The 15,892-nt window shown below is 40.3% G+C and overlaps 1 protein-coding gene across 2 annotated transcripts in view; it reads right to left on the reverse strand.

Annotated features, from left to right (window-relative positions):
- CNTN3 (contactin 3) overlaps positions 1-15,892 on the reverse strand; it is a 217,451-nt gene that overhangs the window by 141,709 nt on the left and 59,850 nt on the right. For both annotated transcript variants that reach the window (XM_029244094.1, XM_029244095.1), the window contains exon 3: positions 15,315-15,410. In XM_029244094.1, the coding sequence (XP_029099927.1) occupies positions 15,315-15,410 (96 nt within the window). The remainder of the gene's footprint in view (positions 1-15,314; positions 15,411-15,892) is intronic.

Here is a 15,892-nt window from a genome sequence, read left to right on the forward strand (position 1 = left end):
TGTTTCTGCCAGAGGAAGAAAGCAATAAAGAAAAGACATACAGGAGAATTTCAGCAGTGAACACGTACTTATTAATTCTTTTTCAGGCTAAAATGACAACTCCACTTCGTTTGTTACATTGTATCTTGAAAACTGTACAAAGGGATATAAGAAAAATGAAAGTTCTTGTGTTCAGCATCCTGTTCTCAGACCTCAGGTTTACAGAACAATGTGGTAGAGTGGAAGGGGTCCTGCATTCTCCCTTACAACTGAAGACGGGTCTTTCAGTTTTAGTCACCAACTGAAATTTGTTGTATTTTTCTATGTAATGCCCAAGACAGAGCAATATGGAACTTCAGAGAAACAATGAACTGAAGAATAACACATAACCTCTGTGGGCAGTAGGAGAATCATAACTGAGAAAATAACGAAGGTGTGAGTAAAATATAGCCATGCCAAATGTTCTTCGCAGAAGACCCATACCAAGTTTGGAATACTGGTAAACAAATACTTGATGGTAAAATGTAACACCACGTTGCATCCATTCAAAGATATCTCAGCTTGATAAAGTATAAGGAACCATATTTTCCCTCCTATTTGGGTAGGGTACATATCATAGACACCATGTATATACAGAACACCATCTCCAGTGGGGGTTGGTGTTTGTGAGCAACATGATGAGTCTCTAGTTGACCTTTCTTTGACCTGATACTTTCCAGCTTAGCCAGAATGGCCCAGGCAGTCACTGGCTTCCTTCAGTCAGTTTATAACTTGGGGTAGGAAGGATCTTAAGAGGTCATCAACAGTGCTTGAATAAATTCTGTGCCACGGTGGCAGGCTGCAGACTTCAAACTCATGTGCTTCAAAGGAAATTAATCTCCCACTGGTCCAGCAACTTTGTGTTATACAAATCCCTGGATTTAAGACTAGGAATATTTCTGATGTGCTTTTGAAAATCTGATCTAACTAGAGTTTTAAAAAAAGATAACAAAATTCCTCAGAACAAAGCGTGGTAGGCCTTTAATAAAAGGTTTGCATTGAGTAAGTCTTATCCCTGGATTATCTCCCTAGTACAGTAACTGGCTGGTTTTTAAAGGGTATCACAGAAATCAGACAGACAAGAATAGGGCATGATCAGGAGGCAGTGCATGTTTTCATTCTTTCAACTGCACTTGGAAGTTGTCCCATTTCTTGGAGGGGACATGACTGAAGCCTGAAACTAACTTTGAATGTCTCTTGATGCATTTCCAAACTGGGCCAGACTGCTGCAGACATTCTCAAATATATGCATTCACACCCGACCCCCCAATCCTGACAGAGATCATGCTGAACCTTTGTAAACTGACTTGGATTCTCTAGAAAATGTCCTTCATTTCCATGTGGAATTTTGCATGCAGCTTTGTTAAAGAATTCCTTTCCCTTCTTCAGGGCAATTTCCCTGCAAAGAAGGCTCTTGCATCCTCTGGTTCCAGAAGAATTTTCATAGAAATATCTGTCCTTTTGTCTTCTAGTGAAGCCTCCCATTGTTCCGGAGACCATTTGAAGGTTGTTTCCCTAAGTATCACTAGTATTCTACTAGCACTAAGATAGAGTATGATTGTCTATACATTTATGAACTTGATTATATTTTTTTCAATTTCAGGTGTAAAGGTTCTCAAGTCCTTCTGCCAACACACTACACACGGCTTAGATGAATCAGTTTTTCATGACACAAACTGTTCAAGAACTTTGCATATATGTAAGTGTTGTAAGTTATGTCCCCTATAAGGATGTCTTATCATAGTCCTAATATCCCAACTGCTAGTTGTCTCAATTCTTATTAAAATGGATTCAAGGGGGCTTCCCTGGTGGCACAGTGGTTAAGAATCCGCCTGCCAATGCAGGGGACACGGGTTTGATCCCTGGTCCAGGAAGATCCCACATGCCGTGAAGCAACTAAGCCTGTGTGCCACAACTACTGAGCCTGTGCTCTAGAGCCCATTGAGCCACAATTACTGAAGCCCGCGCACCTAGAGCCCGTGCCCTGCAACAAGAGAAGCCACCACAATGAGAAGCCTGCATGCTGCAACAAAGACCCAATGCAGCCAAAAAAAAAAAAGTGGATTCAAGGAATCTGTCTCTAATCATGTGCATAAGACCTGGAGGTTCATAAATGTAACAAGAGATATACATAGGTGCTATTCTTTCAGCAGAACGCTCTCTCATTTTCAGTTCTAAATTTTCTCTACACAATACTTCCAACTGAGATTCTCAGGCTGTTCCGAAGGTTTGTTTCCTTTGACTCGGAAGCCAATTCTTGCATTGTTTTCTAGTTCTCCCAACTTGGAGATATCTGGAAATCCAGTGAGTTTTGTATTTCACCTATTCCTTTTACTTCCTGGAGATTTCCTTCATTGTATTATTATGCTCTGATCATGACTTGGTTTTAGCGAACAGCATTTCTTCCAATTTAGGTGAGGATTCTTAATAATGCTTTGTAGCTTGGAATACATACCCCCAATATACCTCATTAAGAATCAGAAATAAGTCATGGTCACTTTAATACCTTCCAATGCCTGTTGGAGATATGGAATTTTGTCTCTGTTCTACTTCAAAAATAGAAAGATTAACAAAGCCTTAATTTCACCCTCATTTTACATCTGTATCTTGTTCTAATAGTCCTTTAAGCTTTCTTATTCTCTACTGGAGCAGACAAAATTCTCTCATTGCCTGGCTAAGGACTCTTGAATCTCTGCCTCCCCCCTAATCTACGGTATGGAATCCAAGACTCAGAACTAAGAAATAACTTTTACTCCTTACAGCACTGGATTAAAAAAACCCATACAGATTCTGTGTTACAGCCATGGGAAAAACAAAGTATATCACATGAGCATCTGAAAGCAGCTGGCAATATTAAGTATGAGTCAAGAATTAACATTTCATGTTTATACCAGATGTCAGGTACACCACTTCTCTCTCTGAGCTGTCAAAAAGCCTAATACAGAGAGAAAAGGTCAAAGAATCCTGAGGGAGGTTAGTGGTGCTTAAAGGTTATAATGATTGAAAAAGATTGCTTTAAGTCTACGTATGTCACCACTTCAGATGTCATTTCACATCACAAGTGGAAAACAAAATAGGCCTTCTTCAGAACTTTGCGGAATACAGTATGTTTTGGCAGTAGTGTTGAAAACACACTATGGTTTCTGTAAGCCAGCCAGCACAGGTCCCCTTATCTGAGGATCAGTGATTACAGATGATTGATGGACTCGTTTCCTCACCAGAAAACACGAGCCTGTTGTAATTACTATAACAGGTGTAATGTGATCCACACATAATTAATTGAATTTATAAAATGCCAGAAGTATACTTAGTCAAAAACATCCCTAATTTTCTCCCCCAGTTTTCATAATGATATAATGAAGAATCCACCCCCTAATATATCAAGAATTACAGTGAAGATGAATCAGAACAAATTCTGGGAACTGACTCCAACTGCTCACTGATAAGATACACTTGTCCTCTACCCCTTCCCTCCCTCCCTCCCTCCCTCCCTCCCTCCCTCCCTTTCTCTTTATAATTTATCAGTACAGAATTCTATCTTTAAAGAATATGTATGTGGAACTACAACATTTAAAATTGGTAAAAAAAAGAATTGCTCTATTTGAAGAGGGAGTTGGGGAAATTTGAGGTCTGTACGCTAAGCTGTACCCTTTCACAAACGCTTAGAGCATTTAGCAGAGAATAGTCTGAAAATTACTGGTATGCATGAACTTCAAGCTATGTAAGCATTTCCTGAAGTGGACTTCTCAGAATATCTGGTCCCGCAAGACGCTATATCAACAAAGGGTTCTCTCGTCAAGTAAGTTTGGGAGAAGCTGTCCGCTAGACTCCTCCTCTAGGATATGTAAAATTAGTACTGTACTATTAAAAGCTCTGACAGGGACTTCCCTGATGGTCCAGTGGGTAGGACTCCACACTTCCAATGCAGGGGGCCTGGGTTTGATCCCTGATCAGGGAACTAGATCCCGCATGCCGCAACTGAGACCCCCTCGCAGCCTAAATAAATAATAAAATAAATAAGTAAATGTTAAAAAAAAAAAATAAAAGCTCTGACAAATAAAAGAAAGATGCTTTCTTTTGCTTTCCCCAGCATTTTTGCAAAAGTTTTTTTTTTTTTTAAAAACTGCCTCACTCTTTTGCATGATGCCTGTTGCTGTTGCATAAGAATACATAGTGAAAAAATGTTGCTCAGTGTCACACAAATGGTCCGTGAGCAAAAGTATAAAACCACAAGAGAAAATAAGGAGTCTATGGTAGGAACACAGAATGTACCTTTACCTATTGTATTTAATATATCAACCCATGAATCAGATGATCTTGTCAGGCACACAGTGCACAGGAAGGTTCCTTATCTGTGGAGGGTGATCAATACTACTCAGTGCAGAGAGTATGTATGTGTCATGTTGTATAAAAATCAAAGCGGGGGCTTCCCTGGTGGCGCCGTGGTTGAGAGTCCACCTGCCGATGCAGTGGATGCGGGTTCGTGCCCTGGTCTGGGAGAATCCCGCATGCCGTGGAGCGGCTGGGCCCGTGAGCCATGGCCGCTGAGCCTGCGCGTCCGGAGCCTGTGCTCCGCAACGGGAGAGGCCACAGCAGTCAGAGTCCCGCGTACCGCAAAAAAAAAAAAAAAAAAAAAAATCAAAGGGGAAATTAAAAGAAATTATAGGAGTGGGTTGCAAAATGCATAATATTTCCAAATATATTAATGTCACTGAAAACATTAAGATTATTTTAGAAAAATGAGAAAAAAAAAGAAAAAAAAAATTTTTTTTGGTTGCATCACACGGCTTGCGGGATCTTAGTTCCCCGACCAGGGACCGAACTTGGGCCCTCGGCAGTGAAAGTGCCAAGTCCTAACCACTGGTTCACCAGGGAATTCCCCCCAAATTCTTAAACTTTTTGATTTACATAAAAATTTACCTTAGGAACAACAAATGATTTACTCATAGCTACAATGGAAGAATGAGTTACAATTCTGCTTAATTATTGTGTTTACTCTTGGGAATACAATGCTTCTTCATGGGAACTGGGCTTTAGCTGACATCACTGACCTTCCAAGTTCATCTCTTTCTAGATAAAATCAAATGTGGTCTCAAAAATTACAGAGTTTGTACTTACATATAATAAAACCTCACACATTAGACCCCCATGGCTTTGCTGTGCTTAGTTGATTGGTTTATTCCCACTTTGGGGGCATAAAACATTTGCTAAGAAAAGTAATGATGTAAACTAGACTAGATGGGGAGAATGTAAAATGAATCTGGAAAACTGTTTCCAGAAGGACTGAGATGCTACTTCCAAATACTGCAGGCCTCCAAGAGCCCATAATTAGCTGTTTTAATTAGCCTTGTTTGGAATTATTTTCTGTACTCCTGAATCTAACCAAAGTGAATTTTTAAAGGCTATAAACAATACTCTTAAACTCTTAGACACGTATACCCTTAGGCTACTGAGTGAATGAGGCATTTTTAAAGATTAGCATTAATTGAATGTCCTTGAGGAACAGCCTTCTAACAGTGGCCCACAGGCTAAAGGCACCCTCAAACCAAGTACTGTCTGACCCATATTGTTAGCGTTTTGGAAAATTTTGCCAACACAGAGTTTCTACCTGTTCTTGCTTTCTCCATGGCACTAATCAGCTAGAACTGAGCAGCATCTGAACGCTTTGGGTGGTTTGAACACTTTGGGTGTCATTTTTCATCATGATATATTGTTGTTCTTACATCTTCTTGTTGGAAGAGTTAGGATAACAAACTAGTTATTGGATCTAGATCTCATCACATGGAATATAGCTGCAGCCAACCCATAGCATAGAGCCTACAAAACTGGAAATAACTCTTCATTATTATAAGCCCTTGAGACTTTGGAGTCATTTGTTACTGAGACTTTGGAGTCATTTGTTACTGCAACAGAACCTAGTAAAAGCTGACCGATACACAGCAAATTTTATATAAATAGTGAAAATAACATCTCTATGTGTTTAATATGCCAAGCGTGTCTGTGTCTAACGAATTTAACTTAAGAGGACATTAGGAAAAAAGCCATCGTAATAACTTAACCAGCAAATGGAAGATATGTGTGACAAAACGCTTAATAAACTCAGAAAAGAACTGTATTTTCTATGTTGTGAAAATTGCATATGAAGTAAATGATGCTGTTAAGTGATTTCAATATGTTACTGAGAAAAGAACAAAAAATTGCCCAAGTCTCAAAACCTGGCCCTGCTCATTAATCTGAAACACTTGGCTGGCCCCTGCAGACCTCTGAGAATACAGAAAGGTGGTCACTGTGATGTTTCTTTGGATGCATTGACTGACCCTTGTAATCTTACTGAAAACATTGCACATGATTCATTTTAAAATTTTAGTTTTCAATACTGGTATCCTTTCAAAGTCAAACTTCCTAAAGTTAATAGGGAAAAAATAGGTTTTAAGTAAGAGCCAGGTCTAAAAGGGAAGAAGGAAAGTAACTGATTTTGAAAATCCTCCCCTACAATATCAGTCTGATTTTTACTCCAGATGGGCATACCCCCTTGAGATGAACACTCTCACAGAAACACACAGACACAATAACAACAATAAACAAATCCAAACTACTCAGGGGTAAGATGCCAAGCAGTGCCTGGAGGATTAAAAGCTACGCACACTTAACCAATGCCCAGTTTCTGTGATTATCAACAAGCACAGGTGACTCCCCGGCACCTACCAGCTACTCCACACGGGGGAAAGTGGATGAATGCCGTGGAATATTTAGCTACACGCCTAGGCACACCGTCACCCGTGCTCTCTAAGGCAGCTAACGTTAATGAAGGAAAAATTCAGCTGGGAGAGGAATTGCCTAGCTTATAAATAAATGAACATCAATGTCCTATATAAGCCAAGAATTCCACTTCCCTTTTAAAGTCCAAAATGTCCTACTTAATAAAATGTAACTCCTGAAATACTTCAATGCTTACACTTGCTCCATCATAAATGACATTTCTCTACTCCTTAAAACATTTCTTTAAGGCATTTAAATTTGTACGACGTGATGATAGTGGGTCTCAAAGTGTGGCTCAAGGTCCCGCTGAGTCAAAAATCCCCTGGGTCATTCATAAAGAATGCAGATTCCCAGAAAAGACTCCACACTAAGGAATCAGAATCTCTGAGAGTGGGATCGTGGAATACACATTTTTAACAAGTGCTCCAAATGAGCTTCTTATACAGCCACTAGAAATCATGAAATACAGCCTCTTAAGACACACTGTATCTTATACGTCTCTGGTCCTAACCTGCTTGTGCTTATTTTCAAAAGCACAGGTCTATCTAAAGGTGGCAGAGAGAAGCCAGCTATACTCCCAACCCGTTCCCACTTCCCCCATGACACACAATGGACCTCCTTTGCCCTCAGTGTGACCATGTGACTGGGAACCAGTCAGCAGAATGTGCACATAGGTGACACGTGCCATCCCCTCCAGGCACATGTCCACAAGAACCACCCATGGGTCATCTCTCCCCTTTTTTCCCTGCCAGCTGGACCAAGACAGACGCAGAGACCACAGATTTTAGATGCTGAAACGGAGAGGCATAAATGGATGAGGCCAGAGATCTATGATCAAAAGCACTTGATGTGGACTTTATCTGAGCAAGAAATACAGTTCAGTTTAAGCTAATATATTTTCAGGTTTCTTTGTTAACAGTAGCTCATGTAAGCTTAATTAAAACACCAGTACATATAAATTCATTTCTACAGCAAAGCAACGAACATTTAACTGTCCCTCTTGCTAGCGTACAGATTAAGTCTTAGGTTTCACCTAGCGCTACTAAGTTTTTTGTTTTTTTCTGACAAAAAGCACTGACTAACAATCACCCTTAAATTCTGCTTAAGATGTCAGGAGTCAAAGCCTTTACCATCCTTGATTTGTACTAAATTAACAATGCAATGTTTACTTAAAGCAGAAAACATCAGAGTTCTCCTATCTTAAAGTAAGTTCTTGTAGAAGCACTATCACTCTAACGGTGGATTTAAACTTCCAGCTCACGCACGTGATTTTTTTTTTGATGAGCTTAACACTCCTTCTGACTTCTGTTTGTGGGTGGATGGAATCACAGCAAGGAAATCTCGGCGGTCTTTTGAGTGGGAGAAGATGATTTTCTCACTGTACTATAGCAGACTATTTATGGGATCCGAGAATGAAATGGGCGGGGGGAGCGAGCTTGAACCCATGCTGCTCTGATGAAATATATGTGGAGTAGTCACTGGCAACCCTGAAATTTGGGGGAAACTCACTCATAGACTGAACACGTAAATAATAATGAATGCACAGTTTCTTTAAATTGTCTTCTGTGACCCTGCCACCTTCCAGGGCCATCTGTGGCGTGTTCAGTTCTGACTTCAATCATAAAAGGATGCTGGAACAGCCCAGTGACGGGTGTAGCCCTAACAATAATGCCCTCTACATTAGTGATGAGACTTTGGTTGTAAAAAACAGAAACCCACTAGACTCAGCTGAAAATAACAAAGGGAACAGAGTATATATCCATATACTGGGGCTGCTGCATAGCACCCAAGGGCAAGAAAGCAGCTGCCAAGGGAGAAAGGTTGGAGAGCCCGCGGCCAGGCAGTCCTTAGTCTTTACGCTGTTCCGGGTCTCTGTTTTTAGCCTCTGCAGGGCTGCATCTCTCTACGCCATGTGCATCCGCTTTCTTGGCATGATAGAAAGAATCTGCCTCAAACTTCCAAATTCACAACTTAGAGCCTGTCAGTTCAATTTTCAAACTGGCAGGAGAGAGCGTCTGATTGGCCCAGCTTGTGTCAGGTGTCCTCCTCTGGGCCAATCAGCAGCACCCAGCTGGAACATGCTAGGCGTGGTTCCAAGCCCGTGGAGGCAATGGAGGCAATACCCAGGAGGAGAGGCAGTCACTGCTTGTGTCTAAACAAAACACAAGCAAGTCTAAAACTTCCATCACATAATCCAACCCTTACGGCTGGAGGAAGGAAACCCAAGCGCTGTCTAGAAACAGGTTTTCTAAAATGGGGTAAAAAATGTACAAATGCACCCTGGGGTACATGAAGAAAATATAGTAAGCCCTCTTTAAAAATTTACTTACATATTTTAATTTTATATTTTTCTACCTAGTAAACATATTAGGATTATAGTATATTTTAATCTATATATAAAAATCAGACATTTCAAGCCACTCACATATACGCCCCTGGGGACAGGGGGATTCCTATTTATCTTTCTATTGCCTTGCACCCTGAGAACAGTACATTTAACTTGGAAAGTGGTTTGGATAGGGTTCAAAAATACTGACTTGAATACATTCCTATCAAGTTTATCAGCAATGCTTTCAGTTTCTTCTGTATTTAATACTAAGATTATTCAAGTCAAGGGCCATATATATTACAGTAAAATAGCATTGTAAGATGTAAACATCTTCCACACGTCAACAGATATTTGATGGATGCATGAGTAAATCAAAATATGAATAAAATAGATGGATGGACAGATGGAAGAAGGAAGGAAGGGAGGAGGGCAGACTCAAAAAATATTTTTAATTCACAGTTTCCACATTCAAGTACTTTGGAGAAACTCAGGATTTTTCATCTCCATGTCCAACTACAAAATGGATGCTCAGCAATTAAGACTATTTGAGACAACAGATACTCCCTTTAGAGATCAATTTTACTGTTATCCACATAGTAGCACCCGAGGTTTATGTGTCAACCGATTCAGAACATACTTGTCTGAATACTACTGCGAATTTATTAATATTCTGGACACCCATAAGTGTCAACAGTCACAACAACATTGGCATATATTCAAAAAACACTTTCACAATTGTGATATATTATTCATTCAGTCTACAGACGGATTCTCTCTTTCTTGTGACATGTTAACATATCTGACTTCCAGGTTTAGGAGCAATAAATTAGGAGCAATATTCCATGGGGCAGAGAGATGCTTATTCCTCAATAATCCCCCAACCATCTGCTTTATCTAGATTTCATAATTTGTGATGGCATAAAGACCTGCTATGATGCAACTTTCAGATACATTGCTTCAGGGAAGGGGAAACCCTTGGGTTCTCAAAGAAACGTTTTATATAGTGACCAGTGATGCACATGCCATGGGAGCCAGAAAGCACATTCTGCCCATGAACATATTACGTATTCCCTATTTCAAAGTTTTGTAAAAAGCTGTTGTTTTAAATTTGACTAAACTACAAACATGAATAGTAGAGTGTAGTTCAAGAAAAAATGAATGCCTAAGCCAAGGTGGTGCTAAGGTTACACATCAAGGTATTTGGGGAAACTACTGTTTTGGGTCAAAATCACATCCCAAAACACTAGGTAATGTCTCATCGCCTTGAAGCAAGGTCTAGCAACTGCACAAGTGTTTCCAGAACATTCTTACTTGGAAATTTTTCTTCAAGTTGCCCCATCTAAACCACCTGAGGTGACTTTTGTTTTTTGGTCCTAGGGAAAGAAAAAAAAAGATGTTGACACAGAGGGTGTAAATCCCATGCCATCTGGTTATGTTGCTAACAGCTGTCACCTCTGTCACACCAGGATTTACAAAGCAATTTTTAGCATGAAGTTGCTTCATCCTCCACTACCTGCTGTTTAGCATCTCACACTCTTCCTTTTCACATCCCAAAGGATGGCAGTGTCCAGGGCTGTCACTGTAAGAAGAAGTATGCGCAGAGCACAGACGTTGGAAGCTGGATTCAGAGACCAAAGCTGTTTGCTTATGAAACACTGGGAAATACTCAGGTCTATTTTTAACTCAAAATAAATCTCATCAGGCATCCTTGGACAAAAACCAAGTCTTTATTAACATGTATGTAGGCAATAACTTGATTAACCTATGAATTCCTGTCTAATTAGTATTTATCATGAAAAGCCCATGAACTAGTCTTGTATCCTTATTTATATTAGGATAATATTTTTGTGCATTTGAATTTCAACGATCTTGTAGTGATATCAGCAACTGACTGGTAATGACACTAATTCCCAGCTTTTCACACTATTGGTAATTAGATTGATAACTAACCCACGGATAATCCATGGCTGGTACCTTATTTTTGGCATGTCGCTTCCTGATTTTCCAACTAATTTTCAAGAGGATACTAATTCCTTTCACCTTAGAGAGATGTTGGATTATTCTGCAGAGAAGACAATGAATAGTAAGTGGCAGAAAGTGTCACAGAATGAGTGGGAGATGAGACCCCTCTCAGATGACAGTAACCTGCATTGCTTAGGAGTTATGGGGACTCCCAGGAAACATTTCTGTCACCCATCAGGAAACAATTTTTCCTTCTATGGCGTCATATAAATAGCGATTGCTCTTAAGCAAAGCAACCCCAGGTTGCTGCTACTTGCTTATAAATTATCTGCATAGACAAATTATTTAAGGGAGCTTGAATAATATATTTAGTTTCCATACTTCGGGACTCCTATTTGGGTTCTTTTTTTGCATATCTCCCTTGTCACTTATCCACTTCCTCTCCATACTTTTCATCCAAAGAATCTCCTAGCGGATGATTTATTTCCACCAAGAGCCAGCACCCTGCTTAGCAACTAAGCAGCACTCAATAAATACAGACTACTATTATTATTCGTTATTATTATTATTTCACCCCTGTGTCTACTCTGTCAGGCTGTGATTCCGTTAGAGCATATGATAGATAATAAAATACGATGATGTCTTCAGTAATCAGAAAACAACAACAAAATTAAAAATTTCCGACCACTGAGAAGGGACCAAGTAGAAGTGAGTAAAAGTAATATAGCAGTTAAGACAGAGAAGGGAAGGTCGTGTCCCGCAGAGACCACGGGACTTTGTGGAAAGAGGACACAATGGATCACAGTGGGGCCATGTGTGCCCCATATCACATGTACTGATAAATCCTGGAGTCGCAGCTTCAGCTGCTCTGGGCTGCCTCACATCCTCCACTGAATGAAAAGTCCCTCAGTCCACAAGGGGATGAAGCGGAGCTGATACCAGCTGCTGTGGGCAGAGTTCACCGTCATCTGTCAGTGTCTGCACCTGTCTGCTTGGCACCCAGCGCATATTAGTTGTTAAATGCTTCCACCTCTAGAAACAGAGTTTGCAGTGCATTCTCAGAAAGCATCTGTAACTGGCCCAATCTAAAGAGGATTCCTTTATTCATTTCATGAATGTGTTCATTTGTTCAACTGTTATTTACTGACTGCTTGTCATAAACCAGCCTTGTGTCAGGCACTTGGTTGCAGAGCAAACCTGGACATAGGCTCTGTCTTCAAGAAGCTCCCAAACCAAGAAGTCAGGCCAGGGTATGTAAATTGTGACTTGGCAGACTCAACATTAGGTAGACTTGGATCAATGACAATCCTGTTCTCAGCATCTAAATCTGACGCTCTGGTCCCTAACATTTTCCTACACAATCTAGCATGCAGGAAGATATACTTTTGTTCAGTCGTTCGCTCCCCCATGCATGCCGCGGGGTCTTAAGAGCTAATGCACCGCATCTGGGAAGATTTCTTTCCTTCTTTGCCAACAATTCTACTGACTTTCACAGTCACCCCAGACTGTGAGCTTTAAAAATGAAAAGACCACTATATGAAGTCACCAAGGCAGACAGGAATCATTACTTAGAGGATGTCATTACTTAGGAGAGTTGTGACTGGCCAGCAGTTCTCCAATTTCATGACAATGGAAAAGATTCATCTTTTGTAACATGTTTTATCCAACCGCTTATTAAGACTTCCTCACTGTGTGCATGACCAGTCAACTAAAAGATCCCCTCCTTTGTTATCAGCAAGTACATCTAATCATAAAAATGTTTAAAGAAGATCACTTAGACTTTTAATTTGGGTCAACAGTTCCAACACACATCATAGACAAGACCGCCCAGCTACTATTTTATGTTGCTTTTAAAAAATAAACTTTAAAAAAAATAATAAATAAATAAATAAATAAATAAATAAACTTTAGTTATTTTGATACTTGCTTACTAGGTGTACTTCTAACCATTATTAGTGTCTACCTAAAACATCACTCCCCTTTTTTTCTCATAATAAAACCCTTCTTGGGCTTCCGTCGTGGCGCAGTGGTTGAGAGTCCGCCTGCCGATGCAGGGGACACGGGTTCGTGCCCCGGTCCGGGAAGATCCCACATGCCGCGGAGCGGCTGGGCCCGTGAGCCATGGCCGCTGAGCCTGCGCGTCCGGAGCCTGTGCTCCGCAACGGGAGAGGCCACAACAGTGAGAGGCCCGCGTACCGCAAAAAACAAAACAAACAAACAAAAAAAAACGAAAAAACAACAACAACAACAAAAAAACCCTTCTTTTCTGTTGGAAACTACGCCTTTCTCATCTCAGTGCTTGCCAGTAGATGGAGCTGACTCTGGTTCTCTGCTGGAGGGGAAAATCTCATGAGCAAGGCTGATCCAATGAAAATCAGGAGCCACTGAGCAACAAGCTGTCTGGTCCATTAGGATCCTTAGCACTAAGGACAAGAAGGCCTGGAGGTGCCAGGAGCCACCTGTGCTACCACAGGGAGTCTACATGACAATGGAATCAACATGGAGGGAAGCAGAGCCAAGAAACAGCAAGAAAGACCAACCGCTTATGAAATTGGTTTAACCATTGGGTCCAGTAGATCGGGTTCTCAGGGAGCAAATATTAGAGTCTGGGATAAAGATTTTGACCAAAGCTCAAAACCCGTGAAAGCAAGAAGGAAAAAGTAGGATTTGAGATAAGAAAGAAGTCAAACTGTGATGGCCCAGAAAGCCTTGGTCATGCTGGAAGGAAGCTCTGGATTGAGCCCTCCCCACTAGAACTGTCCAGTGTTGGGCAGAAATGACCCCTGATATCCTCTCCTTGTTCAGTCACCAGATGCAGGCAGTCCCTAGAAGGGCGAGACCCTGGGCAAGTGGCTCCTGCAGCCAAGGAGATCAGGAGGAAGAAGCTGAGACCTGGAGGCCACTGGCTGACCCCGCTGCCCACAGTGAGGCAGCGAGTCATTCTGGGTGGTACATCGCTGTGTCAACCATACAGCTCTAGTAGAAAGCACATGCTCAACCCAGTTATATGAGCCAGTATAAACTCCCTATTTTCTTCAAGCCAGTTTGAGCTCAGTTACTTTTACTGCTAATCAAGAGAGTCCATGCTTCCCTTCAAAGTCACAGGTCCTCTGAAACTTCATGATTTCAGCAAAATATACACTCCCGAAGTAGACTGGGGAGCCCAATTTAAACCCATGCTCACCAACATGAGGGCAAGCACGGCAGCTAATCAAGCCCCAAATCTGCAGTCTGCAGCTGGCTCAGACATTTCAAATGATCAAATACTGAAGATGGGAAATGTCTGTTTTATTGGGCTGAGGATTTTGTGATTAAAACTGCCGAGTCACTGGGCAAAAAGGACTTTGGTTTGGATGTCACAGAACAAATAAAGTCCAGCATACTGACATTTGAATAAGCTTTATTATAATGGGAAGAAGACTTCTCAGTTTCATCTCTGGTCAGAAAGTTTCTCTCTAACCTATTTATCTCTCAGGAATTCTCATCCTCTCATAACAGAATGTGTTTGCTTCTCTGACAACAATGATTCATACATTAATAATGCCTTCTTTGTTCCTGCAAGTGACCAAGTTTGTAACAGTGAGCGTGAGAGGAAAATACAACCAGCACTTCAGGCTCTTACTGGGGAGCAGTACTTATTAAATTATTTTCATATGTGCAGAAGTTCATTTTCACTCTTGGTAGCTATTTTGTTAACCTTGTGAATTTCCAGCAATATTTCAATTTATAGCAATATAGCATAAAATTTGCAATTCCAACACCCCAATAAAATGATGTGAACACACACACATATTTCATTTTCAATATATATATTACACATATATCAAGAGGTGCAACAACATATATCAATAAGCATGTGTAAGCGTGTACGCATAAGGCAGGAGAGAGAGACAGAGAGAGAGAGAAACCACAAAGACACCAATGTACGTCACGGTCTACAACTAAATAATAAATGATAATAGTGTAAGGATGAAGCATTGTTCAGCACCATTAGGTAACTGAAATTAACTTGATCTTGCTTGCCTTTAGAACCTTCCTTGTTGAAATGAGTAAATTATGTTAATAATCTCCTCTGGACAGACTGTTTTTTGTAGTTTCTTATATTGCAACTCAACTGACAGAATCCAATGCTTGGATTATCAAGTTTCTCAGGGTAATTTATGGAAGCAATAACAGTACATATGCTGTGGGTCTCGCCCCAAAACTTGTTTAATAAACATAAAAGCAAAAACAGAGCACTTGTTACCTCCAGAGTGTGGCGGGAGGCCACAGAGCAGGACAACTCCCTGTCCTTCACGCACTGACACTGTACTTCTCATTTTGGTTTTAAAATTTTCCAGATCTGATTTGAAAACAAAACAAAACAGAATTTCAGAAAGGACCATAAATTTAAAAATGTTCACACAGAGACATTCCTCTTTTTTAGGATAATAAAAAATCCCGTCTCAGGAACCTCAGGAGGAAAACATTTAACATTTGCTTTGAGAAGGAAAAGTAGGATTTTGATTTCTTTATTAAGGCTTCTAGAAATGCAGCAATAGAAACAAAAATACATACCCACTAATCCTGTAAATTAAACCCACATATTCCTTTTTATCTGTAGCTGTAGAAAACTACAAACTGTTTTTATCATTGGTCAAATAATTTTTTCAAGTATTTAATAAAGCAATTAAGGCAAATACTATTTTGATCACCAGTGGCTATTTTTAAAAACCATTTAATTTCTTTCAATAATAATCCAGGACAGCAAATTCCAATTCATATTCTCCAGCTTAAATTATAGCACGGAGAAGATTCTATGGGCTTCATTTTGAACAAAGCTTA

Source organism: Monodon monoceros, unplaced genomic scaffold (assembly GCF_005190385.1).
Source record: "Monodon monoceros isolate NGI ecotype Baffin Bay Population unplaced genomic scaffold, NGI_Narwhal_1 Super_Scaffold_3, whole genome shotgun sequence".
Taxonomy (NCBI): domain Eukaryota; kingdom Metazoa; phylum Chordata; class Mammalia; order Artiodactyla; family Monodontidae; genus Monodon; species Monodon monoceros.